At 39.8% G+C, this 17,062-nt stretch overlaps 5 protein-coding genes across 7 annotated transcripts; 2 read left to right on the forward strand and 3 right to left on the reverse strand.

Moving 5' to 3' along the window:
- Nucleotides 1–396: 396 nt before the first annotated feature.
- On the reverse strand, nt 397–2,874 carry LOC103949096 (40S ribosomal protein S12). 2 transcript variants are annotated; one of them, XM_048584412.1, is made up of 6 exons: nt 2,743–2,811; nt 2,544–2,623; nt 2,324–2,358; nt 1,386–1,683; nt 805–870; nt 397–649 (listed from the first exon to the last, which is right to left on the reverse strand). In XM_048584412.1, exons 3-6 carry the CDS (start codon nt 2,329–2,331, stop codon nt 590–592), a joined length of 432 nt encoding a protein of 143 aa, XP_048440369.1. In that variant the 5' UTR covers nt 2,332–2,358; nt 2,544–2,623; nt 2,743–2,811; the 3' UTR covers nt 397–589. The 2 variants fall into 2 exon arrangements, with proteins under 2 accessions (XP_048440369.1, XP_009358467.1); XM_009360192.2 differs by lacking the exon at nt 2,544–2,623 and having other exon boundaries at nt 2,743–2,874.
- A 533-nt stretch (nt 2,875–3,407) lies between these two features.
- On the reverse strand, nt 3,408–5,378 carry LOC103949097 (40S ribosomal protein S12). The gene is made up of 5 exons (XM_009360193.3): nt 5,253–5,378; nt 4,835–4,870; nt 3,942–4,242; nt 3,736–3,801; nt 3,408–3,634 (listed from the first exon to the last, which is right to left on the reverse strand). Exons 2-5 carry the CDS (start codon nt 4,840–4,842, stop codon nt 3,575–3,577), a joined length of 435 nt encoding a protein of 144 aa, XP_009358468.1. The 5' UTR covers nt 4,843–4,870; nt 5,253–5,378; the 3' UTR covers nt 3,408–3,574.
- A 5,209-nt stretch (nt 5,379–10,587) lies between these two features.
- On the forward strand, nt 10,588–12,363 carry LOC103949099 (replication termination factor 2). 2 transcript variants are annotated; one of them, XM_048584428.1, is made up of 2 exons: nt 10,588–10,789; nt 10,926–12,363. In XM_048584428.1, exon 2 carries the CDS (start codon nt 11,005–11,007, stop codon nt 12,148–12,150), a length of 1,146 nt encoding a protein of 381 aa, XP_048440385.1. In that variant the 5' UTR covers nt 10,588–10,789; nt 10,926–11,004; the 3' UTR covers nt 12,151–12,363. The 2 variants fall into 2 exon arrangements, with proteins under 2 accessions (XP_048440385.1, XP_009358470.2); XM_009360195.3 differs by having other exon boundaries at nt 10,588–10,784.
- Nucleotides 12,364–12,922: 559 nt separating this feature from the next.
- LOC103949100 (probable CCR4-associated factor 1 homolog 7) lies at nt 12,923–14,447 on the forward strand. The gene is made up of 2 exons (XM_009360196.3): nt 12,923–13,367; nt 13,509–14,447. The coding sequence occupies exon 2, from the start codon at nt 13,514–13,516 to the stop codon at nt 14,399–14,401; it is 888 nt and encodes a 295-aa protein (XP_009358471.2). The 5' UTR covers nt 12,923–13,367; nt 13,509–13,513; the 3' UTR covers nt 14,402–14,447.
- A 1,099-nt stretch (nt 14,448–15,546) lies between these two features.
- On the reverse strand, nt 15,547–17,062 carry LOC103949101 (mediator of RNA polymerase II transcription subunit 22b). Its single transcript, XM_009360197.2, has 3 exons — nt 16,728–17,062; nt 16,556–16,621; nt 15,547–15,931 (listed from the first exon to the last, which is right to left on the reverse strand). Exons 1-3 carry the CDS (start codon nt 16,902–16,904, stop codon nt 15,692–15,694), a joined length of 483 nt encoding a protein of 160 aa, XP_009358472.1. The 5' UTR covers nt 16,905–17,062; the 3' UTR covers nt 15,547–15,691.

Here is a 17,062-nt window from a genome sequence, read left to right on the forward strand (position 1 = left end):
ACCAAAAACTCAAATCTCTCGCTATCGCTTCTCGTCAAAAGTCACATCTCTGGGCATGATGAGTCATACCAAGAGTTTATGGAACCGATATCTACAAAGAAAGGTGGTTGAATGCAAATGTGGTTCACAAACAGGCATGCCTGAGAGCCACTAGACTGACCATTCCAGGATGTAACATTGCTTTTTAGGGACCACAACTAAATTCCATAGATCACAGGGTCTGCCTTCACCTAGTTTTGTGGCAGGGATTTAGATGGGAAGGGGAAACACAAAAACCATGAAGATAACAAACCTGAGGCTCATCAGCTTCTTCATGGTCCACAAAAGAGCGTTGCGCTCTAGCATATAATGGCATCTAAGATTCGTTTTCAACCTCAAATAACCCAATCAAGCACGTCAAGACAACTGATAGTTTTTCATTTGAAGAAAAAACAGTTACAAAATTGTAAAATTCTTTCGGGTGTACTGAAATAACATGCTCAAATCAAAATCTTATAACGAAGTCGCAGTATTATACGATTGGGACATACCACTGATATCATAACCAAGTACCTAAAGAACATCAGGCCGAAATCAAAACCGTTATAATTTAATGGGACTTGAGGTGCTCTTGAACAACATGAAGACCTTCTGATTCTTCACCAAAATCCTGCAAAACGAAATAATGCAATAAGGCAAGCGAACAAACACCATGCAAGGAATGGAAAATAAGTAGAAAATCTTTTTTTTTTTTGGGGACACAACTACAAAAAATAACACCGGAAATGTAGTAAATTCATGCACTCAAATGAGTATTCTAAATACCTTCACAACAACACACGAGCAACCAACCACCTTTCTTGCCTTTCCTTCTGAATCAATCTTGCAAAGCTGTGAGAAGACAGTATAAAATTAACAACATGTTCAAGAAAAAATCCGTAAGTATGGAAAGCAAGAAGAGAAAAATTAAGGGAATTGTTATTAGCACTCCTAAAATATCATTTGGCACTCCAAACTTTCTATAATTTAGAAAGAAAAATACGCTTGTGAGGAGTGTAGAATAAGATTTTGGAGTGCTAATAACAGATCCCAAAATTATTATGCCAAACTAAAAGAAAACATGGCAGAGTTTGAATATTAGAAACCCTTTAAAGACTGTCCCCAGTTTACCCGCCAGCAACATAAGCCATCAATTGAAAAGTAAATTAATGGACAATTTTAGTTTATTGGACAACTAACACAAAACTGATTACATATGGAGATACTGACAAAGTTGAGAAAAGGAACCGAGAGAAAGATAGTTGAAAACATCGGAACAAACTAAACAATGAACAAATGAAAATAATTACTTTTGGGAAAGAATTAAAACTAACAGAAACTACTTTATGTCAATTCGTTTTACTTACACCCGCCCATTCTCCAAGGGTTTTAGCACTAGGAATTGACATAAGCTTAACATTATGATCTGCACATAGTGCCTTGACCAGCTTAACATAATCAGCCTGGTCACAGTCCTCAGCTACAACGCAGAGTTGTGCAGCATGCTTCTCAATGACCTTTGCACCCTCGTGCAGTCCACGAGTGAGCCCACCATGAGCCAATGACTTCCTCAGCACAAGTTGCAAGGCTGTCAAAAGGTCCATTGGTTCACCTAGAGCTGCAGCAACTGCAACAGGCTCAACAGGAACAGCAACTTCTTCATCTCTGTACAAATATTATATTGAAAGTAACATTAGACATACTACACCAAATATATATAAAGAATGTCATTAACGGAGAGAAAAAAATGCTTAAGATAGAGTGCAGAATGCAGGCATTATCCAGCCGGTAAAACGCTAAACTAATGGAACAACGAATAAACAAATTCCAGAGTGCAGCTTCAAATCCTAAGGTTACCAAAGAAAAAAGACTCAATCTGACATTCGGCTTACCAAAGCTTCTTATACTTCTTTAACATGAGAACATACACATACAACATTGAATTCAGAACAAAAGCACCAATCATCAAATCCATGACATGCACCCATGGTCGAAACCAAATGGCCCTACAAGCAAATATCGAACTCAGCAGTTCATCGTGCATTCTAAGATTCTAGACTCCTAAGTTCCTAACCCCATTGCTCTCACAGAACTAGTCTAATAGTGTGTCCCGTCAATTTGGTATGTAACAAACCGGTTAAAGGCACTTCATTGGTACAAAAGATAAGTTGAAACTACTACTCAGAACAATAAATCAGGATCACATATTAATCTCGAAACTAGTTTGCATCCCTTCTATAACAAATATTCCATATATAGAGCGAAAAACGAATATAGAGAACCGGAAAATAAAATGTCCACATACCCTGACATTTTTCGGGTCGATTGAAATGAAAAGCCCTGATGACATGAGAAAACAAATGATATGTTAATTAAAAGCTTCAGTGAAACCAATTACCAGACTTGCAAGCTCAAATACTGAAATCTAAACAGGCTTATACCAATAAAAATCTGAAAAATAAATCATAAAAATTCAAACTTGCTGTAAAGGATAGTGTTTAAATGCTCAGACATGAGATGTTAACCTCGAATTCCCAAAGAAACTTTGTAGATTTCGTGAAAACACAAAGAAACCAAGTTTCAGATTTTACACACGTCCTAAACCCTAATCATTTTAATTTTGGATTAAAATTCTCATCTGCCACAAACAACTTCTTAGCCGAAATATAATTACAAAATTTAAATCAGAAGAGAACGGAATTGAACGGAGAGGTAAGCGCTGACCTTGACGATGGTTGGGAGGTGAAGATCGAAAACCTGCAGGAGAAGGCGAATGAGGCCGGCGGTGGCGCTTATGATTCACATGGAATATTCATAAACCCTAGAACACTCGTACAAATTACCATGTTATCCTTGTCATTTAGGGTTTTATGTTTAGGGTACAATGGTGGGCTGAAGCCCAAACATACCAGAAAATTGCGTGGGATGGGCCTTAGCTGTAGTAAAGTCGCATGCGCATTTAAATTTTGATCTTTCTCCGCCACTTAAAACGCTGTTCAGTGGTAAGTCTTAAATTCAACCTTACGGTCCAGCGGTTTCCTTTTATTTGTAAGTAGAAGATCTTAAATTCAATGATTTCCTTTCATTTGTAAGTAAGAGATCTTAAATTCTATTTTCAGGAATGGCTCCGCACAAATTCCTCGTTCCTAAGATTGGTCCATTGGTAACCGATAGACTTTAAATTCCAATAGGCTTTAAACTCAAAACCTCGAATGCAAATAGTCAATTCTCCAAAACCAATGTTTTCCAATTTGGGCATTACGGAGGATACTTTTCTTTTAAAGCATGGCCCATCGAAACAATTGATTCAAAGTCTTGTCAGGTGATACACAACGTGCAACTGAAATAACCGATAGCATGATCAACGAGTAATAAAAACGCAAATCAAATAACAAAACCACACGGAAAATTTCATCATTTAAGAACAGAGGTAAAAGACCGAAAAAATATCAAATGTTTTGATAATCAGAAGGATAGTTACTCAATTCCACTTCTACAAGTTTGGGACCTAATGAACATCAAACACAAATCAACATGAGGCAGACTCTTTTCAAATTTAATGGGACTTAATGTGCTCCTGAACAACGTGAAGGCCTTCCGATTCCTCGCCAAAATCCTGCAGAACAAAACGCAATAAGGTAAGTAAACAAACAGAATACAAGGCATAATCAAATTGGGGGTACTAAGAGCATGCACTCAATTGAATGTTATGAATACCTTCACAACAACGCATGAGCAACCAACCACCTTTCTTGCCTTTCCTTCGGAATCAATCTTGCAAAGCTGTGCGAAGACAGTACAAAATTAACAATAAGTAGAAGGCAAAATCCGAACAAACTATATGTTTAACGCATGAAAATAGTTACTCTGAGGCAAGAACTAAAACAAACAAAACTTCTATTAGTCAATTCATTTTCACTTACACCAGCCCATTCTCCAAGAGTTTTCGCACTAGGAATTGACATTAGTTTGACGTTATGGTCAGCGCATAGAGCCTTAACAAGCTTAACATAATCAGCCTGGTCACAGTCCTCAGCTACAACACAAAGCTGTGCGGCATGTTTCTCGATGACCTTTGCACCTTCATGGAGTCCACGAGTGAGCCCACCATGAGCCAATGACTTCCTCAGCACAAGTTGCAGTGCTGTCAGAAGGTCCATGGGTTCGCCTGGAGCTGCAGCAGCAGCAACAGGCTCAGCAATAGGAACAGCAACCTCTTCTTCTCTGTACAATCAATAAAATGGAGTAACATTTGACACGCTGCCATACCACACATTACACACCAAACAATACCAAGTATATCAAACTGACAAATAAAAAACGCGTCGTTTGACAGAAAAAAAGGGAAAAAGAAATAAAGAACGCGTATGATAGACTGCCATATCCCACTATCAGACAGTCCAGTAAGTGAAAACAAGTACGGAGTAGAAATACAAATGTACAACAAGAGCAACGATCCTTGTATCAGAAACACAAAAGCTAAAACATACAATTAAATTAAGCTTTCACACACTCATCGCCGACATTCCCACAGTTGAAACCGAAAGACTCCTAAAGGCATTTGCGCATTCTGAAAATCTGGATTCCTAATCCCTCTCTCACTAACTCGTATAACGGGTGCTCTCGTTTCGATATGTAACAAATTGGCGAACAGAGGTTCACCAGTACAAAAAATAAATCTACGCTACTGCTCGGGCCAAGTAATCAATGACAAACTTGATCTCTAAAAACATATATATCCTCCATTATCATAAGCATTTCATATGTACAGCGGAAAAGCGAGTATATAGAATCAGATATACAATTGTCTACATACCCTGCCATTTTTTGGGGCCGGTTGAAATTACAAACCCTGGTAACACGAAATTAACAAAAAGGATGTCAGCCAGATAAAACATTTCAGTAAAATATACAATTACAAGACTTGCAAGCTCCATTACTGAAATCTAAAAAAAATATTATATAAAAAAAAATACCTGCAAAACAATATAACCCTTCTGTCTAGTGCTAAAATTCTCAGATATTAAGATGTTACTTCGAATTTTGGGAAAATTTCAGTAGTTTTCATGATAAACACACAGAAATCAAATTGCCCATCAAATTTTCGGATTTTTCCTTTCAATTTTTGATTAAATTTTTGTCAGCGGCCAGACAGAACTTGTATTGGGAAACATAGTTGTCAAATTTAGACAAGGAGAAAATGTGATCGGAAGCAGAGAGAGGTAAGGGCTAACCTTTGAAGATGATTGCGGCGAGGTAAAGATCTGAGAGCTGCACTTGCAAGATAAGTGAATGGGGAGACGACGGCGGGAGGCCTTATATGTTTCAACTTACATGAACCCTAAACCCACCAATGTGTAATTACCATACTGCCCTTTTTCTCATTTTTCCTTTTAATTGTGTATTTAAACTTGGCATGACCACTAGTGTTCCAGTCTAATAGTGTTTATTTTCATAGGTACGAGAGATATTATATTTGATTTTTATGAACGGTGAGTTTAATAAAATATTATCTTTATAGTAAGAAATATTGTTGTATATTTATTATTAGTATTTTTTTTTCTTTTTATTGAACGATGTTATAGAATGCAAATATGAACTTAGGTACAGGTACATCACCTAGACTAATTTGCTTAATTCACATTTGTAATACACGGTAGCTTTTTTGTTATGTTCAGATGAGAATCTTGAATTATATTGTTAGTTGAATATTGTAAAAAGTGTGTCTACATGTATATGCGGCTGAGACATGACACCGAATTGAGAGTTTAATGAGACCGAAGATTAGGACCACCATTAGTGATTGGGGATTGTAAGATAAATTGGTCCCTCAGCAAAGAAAAACTTGGTCGTTGTCTTGAGCATGAAAGCTACCATTATGTGGACTATTGAATCGAAAGCCACTTTGTATCCTTAACATTTTAAAAAACTTAGTCAATAGAGAGAATCGATAATTCACTAAGCATGTTACACCGTCGTTGAATCATTTTCACTTGAAAAAATGAGGTTACTGTTGGGGAAAATTTAGAGTACACAACTCTAACACAAGTGTTGGAGAGACAATACAAGTAAACAAATTACTTGTATTACACAAACAAAATATTACAACACTCTCAAAGGACACTCTTAAGAAGCTATGACACTCACTCACTTTCTAGAGACAAACTCTAGAGCACTCATACTCTTACAAGACTACTCTTTCTTCTCACTCTCACTTGCTTGTTGATGGTGTGGATGCCTTCTCCTTTTATAGGCATGGATAGAACCTTGGAAAAACATGGACACACCATGCTAGAGATATCTAGATAATTCCACTAACTTCCTAAGCTAGAATTATCTACACTAATCTTGCATGTTGGTGGAAACCTCACCATTCTTCTAGACTCTTCCACCAACTTAAGAAACAACATTCCAGTCATTTATACAAAGTACTACTTTAACTTGGATAATCTAGCTAACCAACCTTAGTGAATGTTCTAGAATTCTTTATTCTAGATTTGTGTAGGTCCTTTAATGATATGGGGTTGATTTCTTTAACACTCCCCCTCAACACCATCTCATTATTCTCTCTACGCTGGGTTGACAACGCTTCATCTTGAACACCCATTTGTATGAGATGGGTTTCATTTCTTAGCCTTGCCACTGGATCCCAAATTTGATATTTTCTTTAACGCATCGACCTCTTCTCTTAACTTTACACCATTCAGAATTCTGTGATGCTTCTTCAAACGCCTCAGGTTCTTTTAGTGCTCCATCAGTTATGGCAGCATTGGCATATTTAGGATTTGGCTTTCGTACTCTTGTTGACCTTCTTAGTTGTGCTTGTGGAATTGATACTTCCACTCCACTAGGTCTAACTTCTTGTGGTTGTTGGTACACACCTGTTTGCCAATGACTCTTAGGTACTTCTTGCTCAACATCGTCTCCAGCAAGCAAATCTTTAGGCTCATCTGGACTTGATTGGGTTTGGGCAACTTGGTCTCCCATTTCCTCATTCAACATATCTTCAATTTTTCTTGAGTCAGGCAACACTTCATTTTCTGAGCACCACCAAGAAGATGCTTCAGCATCCCATTCTTCATCCATAGCTAGATATGCTATGGCATCCTAATCATCTTCGCTTTTCTTCTCTGAGTTGGCGACGTCAGGCCTTTTGAACCAGCAATCCTTCGCCATGTGGCCATTTTTTCCACAATGGTAACACTTACCCTCAAATCTTTTATTATTCTGGGACTGACCACGGTTGCCGTGATACTTCGGAGCTCCCCTTGGCCGAGAACTCCCTCATCCTTGATGACCTTTTTCCTTGTCACCATTTCTTTTAGATCCACCACCAACACGCTGCTTAAAGCTGCATTTACTTTTGGTGTAGAGCGCTTCCTCCTCACCTTTTAACGAGACCCCTCCCATTTGCTTTGCCAAAGCTTCTTGATCGGCAAGCAAATTCTCGAACTCAACAAGTGATGGTTGGGTCGGCCATCCTTGTACAGCGGCAACGAAGCCTCGATATTCAGGTCTCAATCCATGGATAATTATTCTTTTTATCCTGGATTCTACAATGGCAACACTAGGATCTAATTCAGAAATTTCATGGCAAATAGACTTTACCTTATGGAAATACTGCGCAATCGTCATGTCCCTTTGGGCCACTGATAACAACTCGTTCTCGAGAAGTTGCAGTCTTGTATCGTTCCTCTTTGAAAAGAGTGTGGCAAAGGTGTCCCATGCTTCTTTTGGTGTCTTGACCTTCTGTATGTGCTCCAACATGTCATCTTTAACTGTAGTTTTTAAGGCAAACATGGCCTTACCTGCCTTGATATTCCACTTCCTCAAAGCGCCGCTGGTATCTTCTTCTGGCTGCGTAACTTCATTATCGCCGACGACATCCCAAAGATCTTGGCCTTGTAGGTAAGACTCTATACACGTCGCCCACGTGTTGTAATTTTTGTTGTTCAACTTCTTGATTTCTCCAACAACTTGAAGGTCTCTCATCGTGTCGGCAGAGCTTCGATAAGCCGAACAAGATTAACGAATAATCTTGCGAAGTACTAAACTTCTCACGATTCTCAAAAGCTTTAATAGAGACGGTCCCTAATCGTACCGCTCTGATACCAATTGTTGGGGAAAAATTTAGAGTACACAACTCTAACACAAGTGTTGGAAAGACAATACAAGTAAACAAATTACTTGTATTACACAAACAAAATATTACAACACTCTCAAATGACACTCTTAAGAAGCTATGACACTCACTCACTTTTTAGAGACAAACTCTAGAGCACTCACACTCTTACAAGACTACTCTTTCTTCTCACTCTCACTTGCTTGCTTGCTTACAAGCTTGCTTGTTGATGGTGTGGATGCCTTCTCCTTTTATAGGCATGGAAGGAACCTTGGAGAAGCATGGACACACCATGCTAGAGATATCTAGATAATTCCACTAACTTCATAAGTTAGAATTATCTACACTAATCTTGCATGTTGGTGGAAACCTCACCATTCTTCTAGACTCTTCCACCAACTTAAGAAACAACATTCTAGTCATTTCTACGAAGTACTACTTTAACTTGGATAATCTAGCTAACCAACCTTAGTGAATCTTCTAGAATTCTTTATTCTAGATTTGTGTAGGTCCTTTAATGAGATAGGGTTGATTTCTTTAACAGTTACGAAATTGTATATTTCATCGGGTAATCCTCAATGTTCTGCTGAAATAACCGATAGCATACTCAAGGAGTAATTCATGCACTCAGATGATATTTTTTCGGTCTGATAAGATTTTTCGGGGACATAACACTGGAAATGTAGTAATTCATGCACTCAAATGAATGTTCAACGTACCTTCACAAAAAGCAACCAACGACTTTTCTTGCCTGGGAGGAGCTTGGAATGAAGTTAATTATAGTGTCTCAGTTGCAAAACTTTTAGCAGTCTGTCTACCGCATCAAGTGAACATTCATTTGATTTTGCCCTCTGAATTTTTAATTTTATTTCAAACCTCATATACTCTCAATTCATGCCACTATCTCTTGGCTTTAGTTTCCTCATGTGCGTTAATACAAGTTACTACTCCTAAAATTGTAATAAATTTAACGGCTTGAAAGACATTGACATGAAGGTGATGGTCTGATGACGCATGCAACGATATAGCTAGGATCCTTTAGTCCTATAAATTAAGGTTTCATGGTTTTGGAGTTTGATTTGTTTAATTTTCGAAGAGGAAAGTGGGTGAGAGCTCTCAGAAAGGGAAAACAATGAGGAAGAGGGGAGTGAGAGAGTGGGAAGGAAGAAGAAAACAAAAATGGTAGACGTTTCGGGAAGAGATTGGAAAAGATAAATTAATAATGTAATATTAATTTATACAAATTAAATAATATAATATTAATTATAAATAAAAAATATACTAATATTTTATTACCTATTGCCAGAGCTATTAAAGTGCAACGGTGAAGATGCAAAAGACGGTTACTGTTCATTAATGGCAGTTGACTAGATAACATAATGTGAAGGTTCCACGCTGGAACTACTCTAAGAACCCCCCTGACGATGAATTCCCAGTTCATGATGGATTACACTTATCTCGCCTAAACGACGTTAAAACCAATGTTCTAAAAATCGGCCTAAGCGGCCGTCTAGGCGCTAGGCAAAAGAGTGTTGTCGCGATTTGGACCAAATCGTCCGGCCAAATCGGATAAGAGTTAGGCACCCGCCTAGACGCTCTCTTGGCGGTTTAGGCGGCCTAGGGGGTGGGCAAGGCGATAGGTTTTTTTTTTTCCGACATACTAGCTCTCTGGTCTTCGGTTGCTGTCGACGCGTCGCATCTTTCGTTTTCACTCGCTATCGTATTTTTAGTAGAAAATAGAAGATCTGAAAAGAAGGAGTATGGGGAGAGAGATAACATTTAGATTGCAAGCCTCAAATACATCGAATGAGGAGGTAATTTACAGAGCAAAAGCAAAATAGAAGATGAAGTGAGAGAGGAGGAAGAGGAAACAGCTGAAAACCCCCCACATTATTGCCTTCCGCTAACCAATGCGTCTAACCTGCACACAGCACTACACTCTTATCATTAAATTTTCTTTTAATTTTTTTACACTATTTTATGTCTATAGGATTGGGACTTTGAATGATGTGAGGGGGTTGTGGAAGAGGGGTCACCACGTGGTTTAAGAAGAACTTTAAATACAAATTTCATTCAAAATATCTTATATTATTTTATTCTTAAAAATTAGATTGTTTTGTTTTGGAAATCCCAATTGGAGAGGGAGAATTTTTGAGACTTACGAAAGTTTCTCTCTTTTTAAGACCACAATCACCACACCAAACTATTTACTTAATACTCTAACATCACATATCCTATTTTTTTTAAATAAGATATTTTTCATGTTTATTTTTTTAATATACAATTAATTTATAATAAATTTACGTAAATCCATCTAAGCCGTCTAGACGTTCACTTAAGTTCTGCCTAACCGTCTAAGCGTTAGACGTCAGTCCACCGTCTGATCAGCGCCTAGCGCTTTTTAGAATTTAATTAAAACAAACCATTTTATTTTTAGATTTCCATCCCCTTCCTCTAAAAAAAAATCCCATCTTTCTTTTCCATCAAAACCTCGTTTTTCCGCTCCCCAAACCCCCAATTTTCCTGAGAAAATCGCCCTCCCCGGCCACCCATCTTGTTGCGCCCCCCCCCGGCGGTCCCGACGCCGATCCGTCATTCTCAATCCGAAAACGAGAAGAGAATTCCAGAGTTGTTGATTCTTGAGGTGAGTTATCGTACCTTTGATTTCTCGTATTGATCTCTAGGTTTTGGATGATTGGATACATGGGTTTTGATAAAGTATGAATTTTGAGATGTTTGTTGTTCTTGTTTCCTGATATGGGTTGTGTATTTCTTGATCTTGCAGATTTTATGGTTTTTGCTCTTTTGGGTCTCGTTATTTGCTTCGATTTGTGTTGTTATTGCCCGAATAATCCAAGATCACGATGCATCCCAAACTTCAAAATTTCCAAATCGTCCTGCAATCTCCCGATCTCCAAATCCCAACCCAAACCCTAACCCTATCCCCAATTCAGACCCCAACTCTCCGCCACCTCAAGCTCTCAATTTTCTCCCGTGTCCTACCGTCGCTTTACTTCACCCTCAATGGTAAGCCCCTAAATGACTCCACTCCGCTTTTCGATTCCCAAATTACCCCTCTTTCTACTCTGATTTTACGGATTAGAGCTCTTGGAGGTGGCGGCGATGGCGGCGCGACGGGAGCGGAGTCTCGCGACTGTTATCTCAAGATGTACGCGGAGAAGAAGCCCGATAAGGTTGACCCGAACGAGCAGAGGCTTTCGAAGTGGCTCAATTGTGCGCTGTCGAACGAGCCATTGAAGGAGCCGTGCGTAATGGATTTTCTGGGGAACGTGTTTAACAAGGAGGCTCTTGTGGAGGCGTTGTTGGGGAAGAAGGTGCCCAAGGCGTTTGGGCATATAAAGGGGTTGAAGGACATGATCAGTATTCATCTTACCCCAATTACTGGGGCCGAATTCAATCGCCAATCCGTTGCTGGGCCGCGGTTTCAGTGCCCCATTACAGGGGTCGAGTTCAACGGTAAGTGTAAGTTTGTGGGATTAAGAACTTGTGGGCATGTGTTGAGTTCAAAGGCTTTGAAGGAGATAAAGTCGTCGACTTGCCTTGTTTGCCATGTGGGATTTTCAGAGGCGGATAAGATTGTGATTAATGGGAATGAAGAGGAAGTTGTGGAGTTGAGGGAGAGGATGGAGGCTGAGAAGGCGAAAGGGAGAGTGAAGAAGGTGAAGAAGACGAAAAATGGGAATGCTGGTGTGAATGGCGAGGAGGAGGGTGTGGGTTTGGAGGCCTCACGGTTGAGTGGTACCAAGCATGGTATTGATGCTAGGGCTGTGGAGAAGGTTTCAGCAAAGGTAGAGGTAAATGGGAAGGTTGTGAATGTTGGAGCTGATGTGAAGGGTGCGAGTAATGGTGGGGCAAAGAGGTTCAAGGCGGTGGATATAGCCCCTGCTAATGCTACTAAGGAAGTGTATGCGTCCATCTTCACGTCGTCAAGGAAGAAGGATTTCAAGGAAACATTTTCCTGCAGATCTCTCCCACTTGGTAGAAACTGATTGATGGTAAGGTCTAAGAGAAAGTAATACCGTCTTACTTGTAATGTGGGCAAAGATATCATTCATTGCTCTGTTGTAATTGAAGTTCATCTTTAATAGGACACTTTGACTTGTTATGTACTCTCTTTCGATATCTAGTCGCTTGTTTAGCAAACTATTCCTTGGTGTACAATAATGTTTGTGAAGATGGTGATTTCGACGTTGCTACTTCAACTAAGCAAGCTTTACTTTGCAGCAATATCACTAGTAGGCAGAATCAGAAATTTGGTAATGGTTCAAAAACTTTACAGTTACTGAACATCAAGGTCCATACTTCACATTGAACTCCTTTCGGGACCTTTGTTCTTATATTGGTAGGATCTTGCTACGCTTTTCGGGACCTTTATTTCCACCACACCATTTTGCACCCTTGCTACCGCATTAAGTGAACATTCATTTGATTTTTCCCTCTGAAATTTTAATTTTATTTCAAACCTCATGTACTCTCAATCCGTGCCACTATCCCTTGGCCTTAGTTTCCTCGTGTACGTTGATACAAGTTATTACTCCTAAAATTGTAATAAATTTAACGGCTTGAAAGAAATTGACACGAATTGAGAGTTTAATAATGAGACTCGAGTGGAACCTACACCACGATCTTTCCCCTACTTGGTCCTTCAGCACGGTTGAGATCCGTAGTGCATCATGAGCACAAGCAAGGGGGCGATTGAGCATCTCATCGGAGAGCGAAGTGAAATGAGGTCCGAGAAATGAAATATAAAGAAGGGCAAAAACAGCAAGGGGGTAGAAATGAAAAAGTAGGGGAGAAAACAGGTTAAAAAATAAAAAGCAAAAAAAGCTCCGAGAAATGTTGTATCTATAAGAACCCACCTCATGATGGATTCCCAGTTCACTGTCACCAACCTCACTAGCTATTCCTTGCTGTTACAATGCAAGCAAGGAAGGCTTGCACTCATCTCGCCTAAACGACGTTAAAACAAACCATTTTATTTTTAGCTTTCCATCCCCTTCCTCTATAAAAAAATCCCATCTTTCTTTCCATCAAAACCTTCGTTTTTCCGCCCCCCAAACCCCTAATTTTCCCGAGAAAATCATCGATTTCTCGGAGAAAATCCCCCTCCCCCGGCTCCCCATCTTGTTGCCCGCCCGTCCCGACGCCGAGACGTCATTCTCAATCCGAAAACGAGAAGAGAACTCCAGAGTTGCTGATTCTTGAGGTGAGTTATCGTACCTTTGAATTCTCGTATTGATTTCTAGGTTTTGGATGATTGGATACATGGGTTTTAATAAAGTATGAATTTTGAGATGTGGGTTGTTCTTGTTTCTTGATATGGGTTGTGGGTTTCTTGGTTTTGCAGATTTTATGGTTTTTGCTCTTTTGGGTCTCGTTATTTGCTTCAATTTGTGTTGTTATTGCCCGAAGAAAATGTCTACATTTCCAAAAAGCGATTCGATTCACATTAGGGAAGTTTGGAGCGATAATCTTGAGGAGGAGTTTAAATTGATTCGCAATGTTGTAGAGGAATACCGATATGTAGCGATGGACACAGAGTTTCCCGGTATCGTTTTGAGGCCTGTAGGGACTTTCAAGGACAGTTATGATTATCACTATCAAACCCTTAAGGCCAATGTGGACCTCTTGAAGTTGATACAGTTGGGTCTCACATTTTCTGATGAGAAAGGGAACCTTCCGACCTGTGGAACTGACAAGCACTGTGTGTGGCAATTCAATTTCCGTGACTTCAACCCCAATGAGGATGTGTATGCCAGTGACTCAATAGAATTACTGTCCCAGAGCGGTATGGATTTCGTGAAGAACAATGAGAAGGGTGTTGATGCTAGTAAGTTCACCGAGCTACTAATGGCATCCGGAGTTGTGCTTTCTGATAATGTGGTTTGGGTGACGTTCCACAGTGGGTATGATTTCGGGTACTTGCTCAAGCTGCTTAAAGGCCAAAGCCTCCCGAACACACAGGTGGGGTTCTTTAAAATGATCAAGGTGTATTTTCCTACAGTTTATGATATCAAGCATCTGATGAGGTTCTGCAACAGCCTTCATGGTGGGTTGAACAAACTCGCGGAGCTGTTAGATGTTGAGAGAATTGGTATCTCCCACCAAGCTGGTTCGGATAGTTTGCTCACTTGCAGTACATTCATGAAACTGAAAGAGACTTTCTTTGATGGTTCTATTGACAAATATGCTGGTGTTTTATATGGTCTTGGTGTTGAGAATGGACCTATTTCTCCTTGAAAAGAAAAAGAAATACCAATAAAAATAAAAAAGATTTAGTGGACTATATCTCTGTGCATGTTTCTGTCTCATCGTATGCTCATCTTTTATCGTTTTCTTCTAGATATTGAAGCTGCCATTGTGTGTTTGAATTACGATTTATGGTTCATTACCTTGCTTATGTTTGCACATTCTCCTGGTCAGCTTCATAGTGTTTAATTAGAATCTGCCTCTGTTTTCCTTAATAGCTTCCTTTTAACTTTACACAATCCTTTCTTTTGTGATGACTGGAGAAAAAGCGAAGACTATTGGTACTTTTAGTGCTCGTGAACCTTGTTTTCGCAGACTGTTTTCGCTTTTCTTTCTAGTTTTTATCAATCAGATGAAGCCTTGCACTATATGTACTGTGGTTTCTGCAATTCACTTCATGTATCTCTAGCAACCTTGAAACATAAGGTTCTTGCCGGTTATGTCATTTTCCTTTATCCGAACAGGTGATCCCTTTAGCAGTATGCTTGCCCGGTAATTGTGTGAGACATCTCATTGGTGCATCACCTTGGTCCTAAAAGCATCAGTAATGTTATTCTGCCAAGTGCTTGATGAGTACACCAAGCATTGTTTCCTTTATGTTTCTTGCACGGATTGTTTCTCCGGGATGGAAAACAGATCATCGATTTGTGACTACAAATTGGCACGACAATAGGGTTTGCGTTTTGTTGGAATAAGATTTTTGTAAGGATTTGTTTAAGAGGCATGTTAGGTGTGTGGATGTATTGTCTTAGACTGAACTTGTTTTGCATGTTTCTAGAGATTTTCATGTGCTTTTGCCAACTGATTGATGACTCTAAGCACTGCTTCCTTTATTTTTCTTGCCGGGTTGTTTCTCCGGGTCGAAAAACATGTTCCATCTCCGGTCGGACAACATATTATAGACAGAACTTGTTTTGTTAAGTCTGAGAGCACACAATTGTAATGTATGTCTGCAATGAAGGCTGTGTCAATGGATGATAGTGCTGCAAAACTTCAGTTCCATAAGTTGTAATAGTTAAGGGGTATAAACAATTTTACAGAATTCACAGAGAAGCAGAAAATTTCACCCTTTTGAGACTTTAACGTTGTTTGAAGACAAACAATAACAAAGCCTTATCCCTCCAAGTGGGGTCGACTGTATGAATTTTGGAATGTCATTGCGTTCAGTTTTGCGACTTTGAGGTAGTTTGAAAACGTGAAACAAAAATACACTTTCAGAAAAAATACCAATGATCTTAATTAAGTAAAAGCACCACACTAGTTTCTACTGTAATGCGAAGCTCATGGCTGCAAGTTTTGAGCAGTCCTCAGCGCGGAAGAGTAGTAATGGGATTCGAGCTCCTTGAGGCTAGCAGCTGCCTCCTCTCCGATTCTAGCCAACAGGCGGTCTGTGTTCTCGGCTTGCTGGTTGAACTCCACAATTCTTTTCTCTACATGATCATTGAGGGAGGCAAACCCTGAAAATATTGCCGTCTGTTTCAATTCCGACACCAACTTAAGCAGAGAATCAGCTGCCTGGACCTGTGTTCATAGATTTAATCGTAAACAACCAAAGAACTCAAATGCAGAAATCAACCGGGAAAGATAAACATGTCCAAGACAGTCTTCGCAAGCAAGCTTGCATTAACCTAGAGTTCAACTGAAAAGGCCGGACAACGCGTAAACAGAATTTCCATCACAAACGTGATCCTAAGTCATTAATCAAGAGGACGAGCAACCATTTCTTTTGTCAATCTATAAGGAAACTGATTTATAAAACGAAGAACGTGTGTCTTGTTTGTGCTCCGTCATGCTTAAGTGAGTGCCCCAAATATGAAAATGGAACATCTTTCGGGTGGAGAACAACCGGCAGTTCCACCATAAGGCCGGTGAACGCAATTGCCCTCCCCGCCCCCTGCATTATTCCTACACACGAATTTTCCAATGTTCATTTGTTCCGGGAAGAAATATTTCTGAATCCGCCACTTTTGTACAACGAATAGCGGCCGATACTAAATTGGGTTTAGCCTTGCAAACTAAACGACAACACATTCTGATTCCAAGTTGTAAATTAATCCATAAGCACATGATTAAGAGCTAACAAAAAGTGATCAGCTGAACAATTTTGCTAATTGAACTGAGAGGAGGGGAAGGAAAAGGATTCACCATTCGAGCAGCACGCATCTCCATCATGAAAGCTTCCTGAGAGTTTCTAACAGGCGGATCATTCACCTGCAATTACACCCCCAAACCAAAATTTTAAATTTTCTGAAATTGTGACTTCAAATTAAATTGTAGAGAGAGAGAGAGAGAGAGAGAGAGAGAAACAGAGTCTAACCCTGGAGACGTGGACGAGGTGGCTGAAATTGTCGACGATTTGGGAGATGTCGGTCTCCACTCTCTGAAGCAGCGCCTTCTGCTTCTGAGCTGCCGCCACAGCAGCAGCCGCGGTGGGACCGCTCCCCGCGCCTCCCAATCCTCCTCCCCCTGACGCTGCACCTCCGCCCTTATTCATTCTTCTTCTGAATGCTCGCCAAAGCTACTGATATGGGTCGTCGTCCAAGATGGAAGTGAGTTTTTCACTTCTCAGAAAAGTCCGATTATTTTGCTGTCGAATTTTTGGGGTTTTGTTGGTAGAATCAGAGGAGAGACGATGTCGTTTTGGGATAGAAA

The sequence above is a fragment of a genome, unplaced genomic scaffold (assembly GCF_019419815.1).
Source record: "Pyrus x bretschneideri cultivar Hongxiangsu unplaced genomic scaffold, Pyrus_bretschneideri_v1 Contig1, whole genome shotgun sequence".
Classification (NCBI taxonomy): domain Eukaryota; kingdom Viridiplantae; phylum Streptophyta; class Magnoliopsida; order Rosales; family Rosaceae; genus Pyrus; species Pyrus x bretschneideri.